The sequence below is a fragment of the Acomys minous genome, assembly GCF_964271855.1.
Source record: "Acomys minous genome assembly, chromosome: 20".
Lineage (NCBI taxonomy): Eukaryota > Metazoa > Chordata > Mammalia > Rodentia > Muridae > Acomys > Acomys minous.
In genome coordinates this window covers 11,773,482-11,789,590 of record NC_140502.1, presented here as the reverse complement: position 1 = coordinate 11,789,590, position 16,109 = coordinate 11,773,482, and the positions used below count along the sequence as shown (strand labels likewise).

General features: G+C 49.5%; 1 protein-coding gene across 1 annotated transcript in view; it reads right to left on the bottom strand.

Moving 5' to 3' along the window:
* Nucleotides 1-8,747: 8,747 nt before the first annotated feature.
* NLRP5 (NLR family pyrin domain containing 5) overlaps nucleotides 8,748-16,109 on the bottom strand; it is a 46,864-nt gene continuing 39,502 nt past the window's right edge. The window contains exons 11-12 of the mRNA XM_084770596.1: nucleotides 13,873-14,043; nucleotides 8,748-8,996 (exon numbers count right to left, since the gene is read on the bottom strand). Of these exons, the coding sequence (XP_084626722.1) occupies nucleotides 8,864-8,996; nucleotides 13,873-14,043 (304 nt within the window). The 3' untranslated portion in view covers nucleotides 8,748-8,863. The remainder of the gene's footprint in view (nucleotides 8,997-13,872; nucleotides 14,044-16,109) is intronic.

Sequence of the window (16,109 nt, the reverse complement as noted above, 5' to 3'; positions counted from 1 at the left end):
TCTATGTCCATGATGTTATGGATTTCTCTATTTTTAAAAAAGATTTATTATTATGTATACAGTGTTCTGCCTGCATGTACACCTGCACACCAGAAGAGGGCACCAGATCTCATTATACATGGTTGGGAACCACCATGTGGTTGCTGGGAATTGAACTCAGGGACCTTTGGAATAACAGGCGGCACTCTTAACCACTGAGCCATCTCTCCAGCCCTTCTCTATTTTTTTTTTACAGTGTGTGTGTGTGTGTGTGTGTGTGCGCGCGCACGCGCATGGTACATATATGGAGGACAAGCTACAAGCTAGAAGAGTTAGTTCTTCTACCACTTGAGTCCCAGGATTGGAATCTGGTGTGGCAGGCTTGGCAGCCAGCAGTCTTGCCGTCCCAACTCTGTGTACTTTTCATGTGGAGCTGCTGCTGCTACAGCCAGCAGGGAGACAAGACAGTCGGACTCCCATCCCAGCGTGAAGCAGAAAACCCGCCTCCCCTGCCAATCCACACCCCCAAGCTCGCACTCCCCTCAGCTAAGTCCCGCTTGGTTCTGTTTACTGAGCATGCGCTCTATACACCAGAGGCTCAGCTGAGTTCCAGGAACATGGTAGTGACCTTGACAGCCAGCCAACCTGTGCCCTTGTGAAGCTTGTCCACTGGGGCAAAGGGAGACATACCAGCAAGGTATAGTGGCTTAGAGAGGGGCTGCAGGGAGTGCAGAACTGACATGGCAGAGAAGGAAAGAGCCCCCCCTCACCCTCTTTCCATCCCTGTCGGGGTGCAGTGTGCATCCAGGATCATTGTGCCCTGGAGGATGTTTTGAGGGAATATTGATGTGTGGAGAAAACTGTATCCTGTGCTCAAATACCTTGGGAACATGCCAGATTCAAGTTTTTTTAAACACACAGAACAGGGCCTGACACATTTTGCGATGCCAAGTTACCCTCCCCCTACCCTTGCACCTCTTGGAAGACTTGAAAATGGCACACCTCTCCCTAAACCTAGCTAGTGCCATGCAGCCACATTCTCTGCAGAGCAGGCTGTATGGGATGAGATGCTGCTGTCCAGTGATGAAGGAGACTTTGGGAGAAGGATGAAAAACAGGAGCAGCAACAGCTGAGATACAGCATTCAATGTTTTCTGATCTTGTTTGGTCATGCAACCTTCCACTCATAGAGCCTCTTGGGGCTGGTGTGCTAAATTCCATCACCATGTGATGCTGGAACCTTGCCCGTCAGCACCATGGACAGAGAAGCCCTGCCCTAGGTCTCTTCCAACAGGGCCCCCAGCTCAGTCCACAGCCATCCTAGTCTCTTACCCATCTTATCCCCCACTATGCGAACAGCGTTCTATATTCCAGCTAAGGAAACAGAAGTTAGTGGAGGCCAAGTGCCGTGCCTAGGTTTGCTCAGTCCATGAATAGCAGATATTAACCATTAGACCCTTAAGTCCATATACCATGTTTCATTGAAACCAGCCCACAGAGTGAATTGACTTAAAAATTCACTTACTGATTGTGCACAGAGAACAACTTGCAGGAGTCATTTCTCCATGTCCGCCATGTGGATTCTGGGCATCACACTCAGTTAATCAGGCTTGGAGGCAGGTGCTTTTACCCACTGAGCCGTCTCATCCACCCATGTAGATGCTTTGATTAATATAATTATTTGGGCTGGTGGGAGCTATGCTGGGAGAATTTGGGCAAAGAAGTGATGCTTGGTCACAGTTGGATACTTGGAGGAAATGCTACCAAGTCTCTCCTGTAGTAGCGTTCAGAGTCCTTAATGTACCATCCGTTGGCGTACATAGTACAAAAACAGGGATTACTTTTTAAGTTAGTGTAGAAAATTAAAATATGTATGCATTTTTTGAGACATGTGTCACGTAGTGCAGGCCAACCCGGAACCCCATGTGTGGTTGAAAGTGACCTTCAACTGCTTCCCCTGCCTCTGCCTCCCAGTGCTGAGATTGCAGAGAGGAGTTGCCTCACCCAGCTAAAGACAATATGTTTCTGAGGCCAGGAGATGGCTCAGTGTTTAAAAGAACCTTCCTGCTCTGCAGAGGACCTGAGTTCAGTTCCCAGCACTTCCAATCGCTTGTAACTCCAGCTCCTGGGTATCTGATACCCTATTATGGTCTCTGTAGGCATGCTCATGCATGCGCATGCACGCACACATGCACATGTGCACACACACATGAACATGTGCACACACATGCACACACACGCACACATGTGCACAGACATGCACACATACGCACACGTGCGCACACACATGCACACATGTGCACACACATGCACACACGCGCGCACATGTGCACACACACATGCACACACAAACACATGCATATACACACACACATGCACATACACACACAATTTTAAACATTTCACAATGACAAATATATTTATATTTTGCTCATCTGTCTTTCCCCTTCCTCCACTCTTCCTTCTGCCTCTCTCATCAGTTCCTGTGGTTCTGCAATAGTCCCTTTCTGCTTTTCATGGTGTGCATTCACAGAAACACAACTGGTTTCTGCATAGTGGAGAATGCACACTCAAGGGTTTACAGAATCGCCTTTTCAGGGCCAGCGAAAACTCGGGGTGGTGGTGGTGGTGATAGTGTTTGCCAAGCAAGCCTGGCAACGTGAGTTTACTCCCTGGGATTTACAAGGTGGGAGGAGCACTGCCTCCTAAACAGTGTCTGCTGACCCCCACATGTGTGCTGTGGCGCACACGTGGCTGTGCCTGTCCCTACACGCCCACACGCAGTAACAAACTTACTCTTTCAGTATGAGCATGCCTTACATACCATCCTTCATGTACACATCTATCAGTCATCTATGGTTAATATGTTGTCTCTCGTCAACATATGAAGTACATATCTCCAACTACATTACCCCACTTTGTTGTACCTCCCCCCCCTCATTACTAGGGCTCTAACTCAGGGCCTGTGCACATGAGGCAAGCACTCTCCATTCAGCCAGATCCTCAGTCACCGCTTACGTCATCTTCTATCTTTATCATCATCTACGTCTCCATCAACTATGCACTTATGTATGATCATCTAGAGGGGCCAGTACACATCTCAAATTTTCCTCCCATCCCTTCTTTCCACCACCTCTTTACCCTCTATCTCCCCCTCCCTCCCTCTCCCCTCTCCCGCTTTTACCCTCCCCCCTTCCCCATCCCAACCTGGCCTCAAACCCGCTTACATAGCTGAGGGTAACCTTGAGCTTCTGTTCATCCTGCCTGCCCCCTCCGGAGTTCTGGGATCACAAGCACATTCCACCAAGATGGGACTTAAGTGGCGCCAGGGATAGAATCCAGAGCTTCACGCATGCTAGGCGAGTACTCTACCAACTAAACCAGTGGTTTCTTTTAATGGCGCCCAGACATTTCACGGTGTGGACTTAAGGTGTTCAGTTAATTCTTGGTGGAAGCACAGTCAGTTTGTTTCTGGCCCCCTGCTGCTTACCAATGATTCTGCAGGAATCCATGTCTGTGGATGGTGTGTGTGTGTGTGTGTGTGTGTGTGTGTGTGTGTGTGTGTGTGTGCATGAATGTGTGTGTTTGCTTGATTCTGACAGATAAAGCTATTTCACTCCTGAGAGATAAAACTGATTTACTGGACCCTTCAGCAGTGCACATAGTAGCTGCTCACCCCCACTCTCCACCTTCTCTAGTTATTATTTTTTAATATTTTATTTAATTTTAATTTATGTGTATTGGTGTGAGGGTGTCAGAGCTTGGAGTTACAGACAGTTGTGAGCTGCCATGTGGGTGCTGGGAATTGAACCTGGGTCCTTTGGAAGAGCAGGCAGTGCTCTTAACCACTGAGCCATCTCTCCAGCCCCCTTCTCTAGTTATTATGGTGGATTTTGCCTGAGATTTTTTTTCCTGGTTCTAGGAGGAGGGAGTCTAATGTACACCAGCTATGTGCTTGGACCACTGTGGATTCTCTGTTCCTTAACAGATGGAGAAAGTGGGCTCAGAGAATTCAGAGACTTTTTAGAGGCTTTTGAGGTGGCACAGTAAAGCTAGCCTCTGCTAACAGGTTTTTTTTTTCCATATCTAAAGACCTGACTGGGGCCCACAAGGTTGTTCAGTAGGTAAAGGTGCCTGTCTCCAAACCTGACAATTCAACTGTTCCATCTCCAGGCCCTGCATGGTGGAAAGAGAGAGCTCATGAACAAAACTACTCCTCTCACTTTCTTTTTCTTCCTTCCGTTCTCTGGATCTCTGTGTCTGTGTGTCTGTGTCTGTCTGTCTGTCTGTCTGTCTGTCTCTCTGTTCAAGACAGGGTTTCTCTGTGAAGCCCTGTCTGTCCTGGAACTCTCTCTGTAGACCAGGCTGGCCGCGAACTCACAGAGATGAGTGCCTCTATGTGACTAGTGTTCCCCCAATCCTAATAAACCCCAAAGATGTTTGAAAAAAAAAGTCCTGCCTACATATTGTTTAATAAACCCCAAAGATGTTTGAAAATAGTCCTTCCTACATATTGTTTAATAACCCCCAAAGATGTTTGAAAAAAAGCCCTGCTTACATATTATCACTGAGTCAGCCCTTCCCAGAGGGGTGGTCTATCTTTACACAATAGAATATTGCATCAAAGGGAGTGAAAACACGATACAACTGATAACTAAAGACAGCCTTGCAAAGGACAGACAATCCTAAAGGGCTGTTACATCCTCATGACAGAATCAGAAATGAGCAGATCCCGCAGGGCACAGACGTGTCTGAATCAGTACTTTGCAAGGTTAAAGGGAGAGCCGTTGGGTGCTACTGTATTTACACTACACCCCAGGCTAGGGAGATTGTGGCCCCAGCAACATCTAGTGACTATTCTGATTGCTGCTTCTGGGGTAGGCAAGTCTTTCTGGCACGTGTTCTGTTGAAGCCAGGCACGCTTTCCTGCATCCCAGTGTACAGGAAGTCCCTTAACAGAGAAGTAAGAAGGCCCAGTGTCAGATTACAAACGAGAACTTTCCCCCTCGCCTCCCGAGATATGGCGCTCTACTGCCACCTAACGTGCAAAGAGAGACCATCAAGAGCTCAAAAGCATACGGGGGTCTAAAGGGAACCAGGAACGCTCTACTCAAGGACTCCGAGAATGCTGCAGGAAACTTCTCAGTGGCTTTAGCCACACACACTACGACAGAAACCTGCAGATGTAGCCAGGAAGGCAGAGATAAGAAAAGCAATCTAAGCTTAGTTTTACAGTAAAATGCAGAGAATGGGGTATGGAAACACTCCCTCCCTGTGTCGCCCCCTGCACCCCCAATCCCAGAGTCCTCCGTGGCTCTCCCTTTGCAAAGAGCAAATGTGAAAAACAGGAAGTCGACATTCGGGGGGCCTAATCTGAGTATGACCTCCAATCAGTTGCCTGAGAACCGCCAACATTTCAGGGTTTGTTTGTTTTTCTGTCTTGAGGGGGAGCCCCTGTGAGGGTGGTTTTGGTTTCCAAGCCTCAGCAGTAGCCAGAGGCCAGCAGCCTGAGCTTCTGGGATCTCTTGCTGACCCCTCCCTGCTCTCTACAGACAGGGGCGGAAGCTGCTTGAATGCTGGAACCCCGTGAGCCATTATGACTCACCACTGGGATTCGAACTCAGGTCCGTTAGAAGAGCAGCCAGTGCTCTTAACCACTGAGCCGTCTTTTGTAGCCCCTGAAGGTTTTTTGGCATCTGCCCCTGTAGCTGTAATTATATATATTTTAAATTTCAAGATAAGATCTCATTATGTAGGCTCTGTTGTTCCGGAACTCACTTTGTAGACCAGGCTGGCTGTCCTTGAACTCACAGGTCCCACCTGCCTCTGCCTCCAAAGTACTGGGATTAAAGGCGTGTGCCACTACACTGGGCAACTTTTGCGCTTTTACAAGGAACGCTCCTAGAACGTTGTCAGGCTTCAGTAATGCTATTTGAATTATGAGGCTACAAAAAAAAAAAAGCAGTTTGGAGCACATGGAAGAGGCAGAAAAAGCTTCCCCGATGCTGCAGGTGTGGCAAGGGCACCCAGGAGTTGATTTACTGGCCTTGCGTGACGGCTTTCCCACCTATTCCATGAGAATGCTCAGGCATCCCGTGCCTCAAATTTCCTATCTGTAAGATAGGGAGAAGCTACTTTTTATTTTATTTTTTAAAGATTTATTCTATTTATTATGTATACAACACACTGCCTGCATGTGCGCATGGCCGCCAGAAGAGGGCACCAGACCTCATTGTAGATGGTTGTGAGCCACCCTGTGGTTGCTGGGAATTGAACTCAGGACCTCTGGAAGAGCAGGCAGCGCTCTTAACCACTGAGCCATCTCTCCAGCCCCCAAGGGAGATTATATCTTAGGTGCCATGAAGGTCTAGAGATACATGAAGTTTATGTATCACAGGAGAGACTCAGGGAGATGGTCTAGGGGGACAGAAAGGTCATCTTCACTTGTGGTGTATATGCATGTATATGCACGTTTTTTGGAACGCGTGTACATGTATGGGGGTCCCCATGATTGTGTGTGACTGTGCACATGGAGGCCAGAGGTTGATTTTGTGAAATCATATTCCATTGCTCTCTCCCACCTTACTGAGTCAGGGCCTCTCGGTCAAGCCCAGAGCTCATGGATGCGGACAGTTTTGCTAAGTGGCTTTCTCTGGGGACCCCTTGCCTCCAAGCTCTGGAGGTTGGATGGCCAGCATGCATAGCCCTTCATCCCGGTTTTCACGAATGCATGGCAAAGCTCGAGTGCTGAGCCATCCTCCCAGTCCCAGATGAAGTGTCTTAAGAGGGAGGGGGAAGGGAAAAGAGCCAAGAATTAAAAGCATGCACCGCGAACCACTATGCATTGGTTTCTGTGGTGCTAGGGATGAGCCAGGGCTCTCTGCATGCCAGGTAAGTGCTCTACTGACTGAGCTTTTCCCCAGCCTTTTTTTTTTTTTTTTAAATGTATGAATGCTCTATCTGCACATGCGCCTGCAGGCCAGAAGAGGGCATCAGATTCCAGCACAGATGGTTGTGAGCCACCATGTGGTTGCTGGGAATTGAACAGGACCTCTGGAAGAGCAGACAGTGCTCTTAACCACTGAGCCATCTCTCCAGCTCCTCCCCAGCCCTCTTAAAGTCAGTATTTTTGTTCTATATCCCTGGTAACAAGGAGCTATCGAAACAGACTTAAATCTAGCCAATGGGTACAAGGCAACTTGAGGGTAAACGTGTTTCTGCATGCCAGCCAGTGGCTGCTCTTGGCTTTGGAACATCAGCCAGTTGGAAAAAGATTCACGGATGAACTCTAACGGTAAACAGCCTCATTCATTTGAGTGTGTCAGGATGACACCCAGCAGCTCCCATCTGTGGCAGGGCAGGTCTGTGACACTGACCGTCAAGCTTATGCTGTGTGTCTGGCTCACACATCCGAGTGATGATCTCACCACCCTCAGCAAGTGTGTGAATGTGCACATGGTGCTTTGAGCAGCACCTGTGGTATCTGAAAATGGAGGCCAAGATGGGAGGCCTTCGATCCTCTACCTCAGCTTCGAATGTGTGTAGGGGGCTAGGGGACAGAGGACAATCTCAGGGAACCTCAGTTGCTGTCTACCTTTATATGTGTGTGTGTGTGTGTGTGTGTGTGTGTGTAGGGGGCTAGGGGACAGAGGACCACCTCAGGGAACCTCAGTTGCTGTCTACCTTTATATATATGTGTGTGTGTGTGTAGGAGGCTAGGGGACAGAGGACCACCTGAGGGAACCTCTGTTGCCATCCACCTATATATATGTTTATATATGTGTGTATATATATGTATATGTATGTATGCATGTACATATTGAAACACAGTATCTCATTGCTCTGGAATTCCTCAAATGGTCTAGGCTGGCCAGCCAGTAAGCCCCTTGGGATTCTGTCTCCTCCTTGTGATGGTTAGTGTTATCAACTTGGCAGAACCTGAAATCGCCTGGCATCCAGCCTCTTGGGACTGTATTAACGATATATTAGAGTCTGTGTGCTCATATCAGTTCTCGGCCTGGCACAAGGATTACCTGGGAAGAGGAAAACTCAGTTGGGCAAGTCTATGGGACACTTGTCTTGACTGGTGGATGATGTAGAAAGGCCCAGCCTACTGTGGGTAGCGACACCCCTAAGGCATGTGGGTCCTGGGCTGTATAAGAAATCAAACTGAACATGCCATGGAGAACAAGCTAGTAAAAGCATTTCTCCATGGCTTTTGCTCCAGTTCCCACCTCCAGGTTCCAGCCCTGACTTTCCTTAGTCATGGGGGTCTGTGAAATAGGAACATTAAGTCAAACAAACCCTTCTCCCCACATTGATTCTGGTCACTGTTTTATCAAGTCAACAGAGAGCCAGCTACATACGGCAGGTGGGAAGAGTCATCCACTGTAGGGGGTACCATTCCCTGATGGTGTGAACGGGCAAACGGAACTCAGGCAGCGGGGTGTATTCATCTCTATTTTCCGAGTGCAGATGTGATACGGACACGCCTTCCCTTCTTTCCCCTTCTTGAACCACTAGCCCAAACCAACCATTTCTCACCTCAGGTGATTTTTGTCTGATTATGTTCTTTCTCCATCTCCCAGTGCTGGGATTACAAGCATATGCCAAACACACCTGGCGTTTCACATAGATTCTGTGTCTCAGAAGTCAGGTCCTCAATCTTCTGTGATGAGCCCTTTCCCAACTGAGCCATCTCCCCATCCGATCGATGCCTTTGCATCATATACCCCCCCTCCCCCACTGATTACCACCACCACCACCAGATGCTCTTTCAAATGCTATGTGTTTATTTTATTCTGGCTACATCCTCCGAGGTGAGAGACTTTTCAGATGCTGAGGCCCCTAGAACCTCCCCTGAAGGGAAGCGGGGACTCGTATCTTCAACTTTTCCACCAGTAACGGTCCTCTTCATCAAAGGAGTACCAGTCGCCAACAATGAGCATGTGGGGCTTGGAAAACTGCACTTCCTCCAGTTGCCTTCTCACCTCGGCATAGTACTGCTGTTTCCACAGGCTGGGAAGAAAGGGGGGCTATGTCATGCTAGGACCAATCTTTGACATCTTCCCTTTCTCAGATGTCCTGGAAGGCAGATCAAGGACCTACAAACCTATTTGAGAACTCTCAGTGACGGTAGTGCATCCTCTGTAGATTAAAAGGGCTGGGGGAGGGGCTTCCAAGGCCATGGCCCTAAAGGAAGAGGGAGGGAGCATCACCTTTCTTAGGGGATGTGGCCACCGGGGGTCACAGCCTAGTGGCTGACCCCATACCCGTGTGCATATGAGTCGCACTAGTTGGAGGCAGTGGGTTATTAAATTAATAATTAAAAAATAGGACAAAGTTGGGGGAGAGACATGTTGGAAGATCATAAGAAGATCTGGAGGGAAGCAGTGTCATGAAAAGACACTATAATAGATGTTTTTCAACAATAAACATAATTGTTTAAAAAAAAGGACAAAGGAGATAGCTCAGTTTATGGAGGATTGCCGTACAAGCATGAGGGGCTGCTTTCAACCCCCACTGAAAAGCCAGGCTTCGAAGCTGGAGAGACAAGTCAGTCAAGAGCACTGGTTGCTCTTCCAGAGGACTTGGTTTTGATTCCCAGCATCTACATGGCAGCTCACAATCATTTGTAACTCTAGTCCCAGAAGGTCTGATGCCCTCCTTCTGGCCTCCATGGGCGTTATAAACAAGTGGTATATAGACATACATTCAGGCAAACATTCATACATATAAAATAAAGACAAATATATATATCTAAAATAGAGACAAAACAAAACAAAATCCAGTATGGGCCAGGCGTGGTCTCAGACATCTTCAGCCCTGCAGGTGGATCTCTGTGAGCTCGAGGCCAGCCTGAATGGAGGCCAGGCAGGACTACACAGCGAGACCCTGTCTCAAACACAAAACAACATCCTAAATGCCAAGATGGATAACCGTTCTGGGTCCTCTTACCAGACTTATCTTTTGACTTCCACACGTACAGGCACACATAGGCACACGAACCACAGGCACACATGCTCTCACACACATGAACCCACACGCGTAAAAGTCCTAAAATGCACAGAAATCTGTCTGAGGCACAGTGATGGACAAAAGTCAAGGCAAAGTCCCTGTTGAGGAAAAGAGTATGCAAGCATTTAAATAGCGGCAGAGAATTCCCATTTTGCCTGTGAAAGATCAGTTGGTAAAAATCCAAGTCTGATGGGAGCAGTAGTGAAGTGTGCGTGTGGATGTGCTCTAGTGGGGGGGGGGGAAGGAGAGAGAAGAGGAAGAGAGGGGAGGGCAAAGGGAGGGAGAGAGAGACAGAGAGGAAGGGAGGGAGGGAGGGAAGGTAGAGGAGGAAGAAAGAGGGATGGAGAAAAAGGGAGAGAGGGGAAGAGGGAAAAAGGGGGGGAGAGGGAGATAGAAAGAGGAGAGAGAGAAGGAGAAAGAGGGAGGAAAATAAAAAGGGGGAGAGGAAAATAGAGAAGGATAGAAAAGGAAAGAGAGAGGGAGGGAGGGAGAGGGGAATGGGGGAGGGAGAGAGAGAGGGGGAGGGAGAGAGAGAGGGGGAGAGAGAGAGACAGAGAAGGGGGGAGAGAGGGGGAAGAGAGGGAGAGAGGGGAGGGAGAGAGGGGAGGGAGGGAGAGGGAGGAAGGAGAGGGAGGGGAGAAGGGAGAGGGAGGAGGGAGAGGGAGAGGGAGGGGGAGAGGGAGGAGGGAGAGGGAGGGGGGAGAGGGAGAGGGAGAGGGAGGGGGGAGAGGGAGGGGGAGGGGGAGAGGGAGGGGAGAGGGAGGGGGGAGAGGGAGGGGAGGGGGGAGAGGGAGGGGGAGGGGAGAGGGAGGGGGAGGGGGGAGAGGGAGGGGGAGGAGGGGGAGGGGGGAGAGGGAGGGGGAGGGGGGAGAGGGGAGGGGGAGGGAGAGGGAGGGAGAGGGGGGAGGGGGAGGGGGAGGGGAGGGAGAGGGAGGGAGAGGGGGGAGGGGGAGGGGGGAGAGGGAGGGGGAGGGGGGAGAGGGAGGGGGAGGGGGGAGAGGGAGGGGGAGAGGGAGGGGGAGGGGGGAGAGGGAGGGGGAGGGGGGAGAGGGAGGGGGAGAGGGAGAGGGAGAGTGAGGGAGAGAGGGAGAGAGGGAGGGGGAGGGGGGGAGGGAGGGGGAGGGGGGAGAGGGAGGGGGAGGGGGGAGAGGGAGGGGGAGAGGGAGGGGGGGAGAGGGAGGGGGAGAGGGAGGGGGGGAGAGGGAGGGGGAGAGGGAGGGGGGGAGAGGGAGGGGGAGAGGGAGGGGGGGAGAGGGAGAGGGAGGGGGGAGAGGGAGAGGGAGGGGGGGAGAGGGAGGGGGAGAGGGAGAGGGAGGGGGGAGAGGGAGAGGGAGGGGGGAGAGGGAGAGGGAGAGGGAAGAGGGGAGAGGGGAGAGGGGAGGAGAGGGGGAGGAAGAGGGAGAGCATGTACAGGTGAAGGTCAGCGGCCAGCGGTAAGTCTATCTATCTTCAATTTACCGAGGAGAGAAACTCAGCAAACTCCGAACTTGCTGACCAGCAGGCCGGCTGAGCAGTGAACTCCACGATCTCCTAGTCTCTGCCTCCCTAGTGCTAGAGATTACAGGTGTGTGCACCACATCCGGGTTTCACATGGGTTCTAGGGACCGGAGCTCAGGTCCTCAGGCTTGGGTGGGAAGTACTTTACGGAAAGCTGTCTCCAGAAAATGGCACCGATTGCTAAGGCCGTACTCACTCACTACTGGTCTTGTCAAAGACTGCTGTGCCTTGTGGCCCATTTGACAGCTGGCTCTCTTAACCAACATTTTGCCCTTTGGGCTTGTTTGAGCATGTACTTTGTGACATATTTATGTATAGACGGCCAACCTCACCCCAAGCCAGAGTTCCCAATTCGCCCTTCCCTCCTGCCTGCCTCCAGCATTCCATCCAGTGTCACTCCTGGGCCTTTTGTGTTTATATTCATATGCTAAAAAAAAATGTAGGATGGATAAATCTCATGGCTATTATCTGGAGAAGTTATTCAACCAAGTCGTTTCACCATCAGCCTCAGCTGGGCTGCCAGCCCTAACTTCTTCAGCCAAATTCTTTGTTAGTTTTGGAGACTGGGTCTTATTATACAGCATTGCGTGGGCCAGAACATACTAGGTAGGCTAGCCTGGCCTCAAAATTGCAGCAATCCTGTTTCTGCTTCTTAGAGCTGGCAGCACCTTGCTCAGCATATCAACCAAATTACTTTCTTGGACTTTAAGTATACTTGGACATATAAGCTGGCTCAGTAGATCCACCGTTGAGTGGAGAATGGGGACTGACTTTCACACAAACTCTGGTGCCCCATTTTTGACCATGTCCCCTGGATGGGGAGGCCTGGTGGCACTCAGAGGAAGGATAGCAGGCTACCAAGAAGAGACTTGATACCCTATGAGCATATACAGGGGGAGGAGGTCCCCCTCAGTCACAGACATAGGGGAGGAGAGTAGGGGGGGAAAGCAGGAGGGAGGGAGGAATGGGAGGATACAAGGGATGGGCTAACAATTTAGATGTAATATGAATAAATTTAATAAAATATTAAAAATAAAATAAAATAAAAGTTGCTATTTTATTGTTAAATGGAAAAAAATAACCACTTGGTTGCCAAGCATGGCAATGTGAATTTTATCCCCCAGGACCCACATGATGGAAAGAGAAAACTGACTTCTGTAAGTTGTCCTCTGACCTCCCCATGTGCACTCCACACAGGCACATAAATGTTAATATTTTTTAAAAAATGCATGTGCATGTGTCTGCATGTGTACATGTGCACCATGTCCATGCAGTACTCACAGAGGCAAGAAGAACACAAAAACTTGAGAGGCTGTTGTGCAACATCATGTGCATTCTGGGAACTGAACTCAGTTTCTCTGCCATGAATAGCAAATGCTTTCATTTAATAATTACTGGAGGTGTTAGTTATTGGAACACAGCAACTCATCAGTGGCTACATTAAATATTTAACATGCATGACAAACTTGTCTATTTTTAGTTAAGATAGGGTCTCTCTGTGGTCTATGCTGCCCTGGAACTCACTATGTAGTCAAAGATGTCCCCCCCCTGCCCCAAGATTTGTGGCAATCCTCTTGTCTCAGCCTCCCAAGGATTAGGATTATAGGTTGAGTCATGACACTTGGCAAAATTAACTGTATTAACCATTTTTTTTCGGTGTGTAAGTGGCATTACACACATGCATACTGTAGTGCAACCACTGCCACCATTCATCTTCAGAACTCTCCCATCATCCCAAACTGAAAAAACCTGTAGACATTAATCGTGAACTAAGTTTTCCTCTCTTTTGTACATTACTTTGGCAGTGCTAGGGATGGACACCAACCTTCTTTGTCTTATCCTTTAGCAAACTCTAGTCTTTCCGTCTTGATGAGTCTACCACCTAGGAACCTCATATGAACAGAGTTGCACAATATTAGTCTTTTGTGGCTGAAAATGCCACTGAAAACACGAACGTACAAATGTCTGTGTTTTTCTCTTTGTTGTGAGACAAGGTCTCACGGTGTAACCTTGGCTGTCCTGGAACTCTGTCAGTGGTTCTCAACCTGTGGAACCGAGACCCTCTTTCTTTGGGGGTTGCATATCAGATATTCTGTATTATCATGTACTTAGATTACAATTCGTTAACAGCAGCAAAATTACAGTTATGAAGCAGCAATGAAAATAATTTTATAGTTCGGGGTCACCGTCCCATGAGGAACCGTGCTAAAGGGGCACAGCATGAGGAAGGCTGAGAACCACTGTCCTAGGTAAAGATAGTTGCCAAGTCACGATCCGAACCACTTTCAATTACCCAAGTAATTTCAATTACTGCCCTTCCAAGGAACTTCTCAGAAGAGTCAGGCTTACGCCTCCGGAGACAATCATTTAGGGGACTTACCCGATTATCCACAGATTAGAGGTAGGGCTCAGGAACGCAGAGCACAGCCTCAACATCCCCGATGTGCTGAAGTCATTCTTCGCCAGGTTTAGGCTGGCGAGGTTCTGGTTGCAAGAGATGGCCCGTGCCAGTGCCTCACAGCAGTCGGAAGTCAACTCGCACGCTTCCAACCTAAGGGGAAGCCCAAGGAAGAAGCGTCAATGACGGACCCTTCACTCAGCCCATAAGAGTTCCAGCCCAGCGTTTAAAAACAGGTGAGGGCACCAGAGATCGTGTGAAAGTCAGTCCCCAGTCTCCACTTAACTGTGGAGAACGTTCTGTCCCTTGGCTAGATCTGGGTAGGGGGTTTGATGACGACTGCATGTATTGTCCTTGGTTGGTACCTTAGATGGAGTAGAACCCCTGGGCCCAGATCCACCCATCCCATGTCCCCTTGTTGGGGAGGCCCGATGGCACTCGGAGGAAGGATAGCAGACTACCAAGAAGAGACTTGATACACTAGCATATTCAGGGGGAGGAGGTCCCCCCTCAGTCAGTCATAGGGAAGGGGAATGGGGTGAAAGCGGGAGGGAGAGAGGGAAGGAGGGAGAATGCATGGGATGGCAAATGAGATGTAATATGAATGATTTTATTTTTCAATAAAAATGTGTTTAAAAAAATTAAGAAAAAAGAAAAATAAAACTTGAAATCTTTATAACACTTTAAAAAACAAAACAAAACAAAACAAAACAACAACAAAAAACGGGTGAGGGAGGCTCTCGGGAAGAGCCCAAATGTTCCCGTTTCTAAGTTCTGGCTCTGCCTCTGAGAGCTGCTGGATACACCTCAAGTCCAGCGACACTGAAGTAGGGAACACGGAAATGCTTGCTGATTAACAAGTGATGTTGCACCCGAGGAGTCAAAAGGATGGAGAAACCTCACAAAGGAGGCAGGATGTCTGGGCATGCACGTGGTACATAGAAAGCTGCATGAGTACCGCTCTTGTTGGGGGGACTCTTCTGAGGGAACCATGCCTAGATAGTCAGAGAGCTTAGTCAGAGACTATGGCATACGAGAGGAAGCCGAAAACTTTAGAGGTTTAGGGTTCTAGGAAAACGGATGGAGGTGGAGATTGACACACCAAGTGCGGTCAGGCAGATCTGAGAGGACAAATATTGCACTGTTTTTCTCTTGTTTGTGAGCCCAGATTGTAGGTAGATACATAAAGTCATATACGCTACTAAAGCAGGTGGTGTGAGGTGGCTTCTAGGGGAATAAAGCGGACCAATGAAATGGGAGGGAGGGGCGGGGAGGGACGTGAGATGGGAGGGAGGGGCGGGGCGTGAGATGGGAGGGAGGGGCGGGGAGGGACGTGAGATGGGAAGGAGGGGCGGGGCGGGACGTGAGATGGGAAGGAGGGGCGGGGCGGGACGTGAGATGGGAAGGAGGGGCGGGGCGGGAGAAGGGAGGGAGGGGCGGGGCGGGAGAAGGGAGGGAGGGGCGGGGAGGGACGTGAGATGGGAGGGAGGGGCGGGGCGGGAGAAGGGAGGGTTCAGAGATGTGTGCGAGGGAACCTGGTCAAAGTACATTATATATTTGTGTGGAAGTGTCTCTGTGAAACCCAGTAGGATAAATGTATGGCAATAAAAATTTAGGACTTTATGCTAAGAAGAGCAGCACGCCAGAGAATACACTTAACAAGGGGCGTCGGGGCAATCGCTCAGTGGTTGAAAACATTTGCTGCTGTTGCGGAGGACTCGGCTCTCAGCACCCACATCAGGCGGCTTACAACTGCCTGACTCCAGCCCCAGGAGATCTGATACCTTCCTTCTAGACTCAGTGGGTACAGGCATGCCTGTGATGCGACTGAAGAGAAGCAGGCACACACACACGGTCATTCAAGTACATTTTAAGTAAAGAGAGCAAGAAACCACAGAGCTGGGCATGGCATCACAGTCCTGTAATCCCCACACTCACGAGGCTGAGTCGGGGTGGGTGGGTGGGGGAATCATAAGATCCAGGTCACTTGGGCTGCACTGAAAGACTCTGCCTTAAAGGGAAGAAAATCAGTTGATAATGGTGTCTCAGAGTGTTCTGATATTTAAAACGTTACACTTATGTGTTCTGCGTTTGCATGCATGTGCGTGCTAGCTGTGGTGCATGTCTGGAGGTCAGAGGACAATTTACTATAGTTTGTTCTGTTCGTCCACCATTTGGATGCCAGTGACAGAATTCAGGTTGTTGGATGCCTTTTGCTG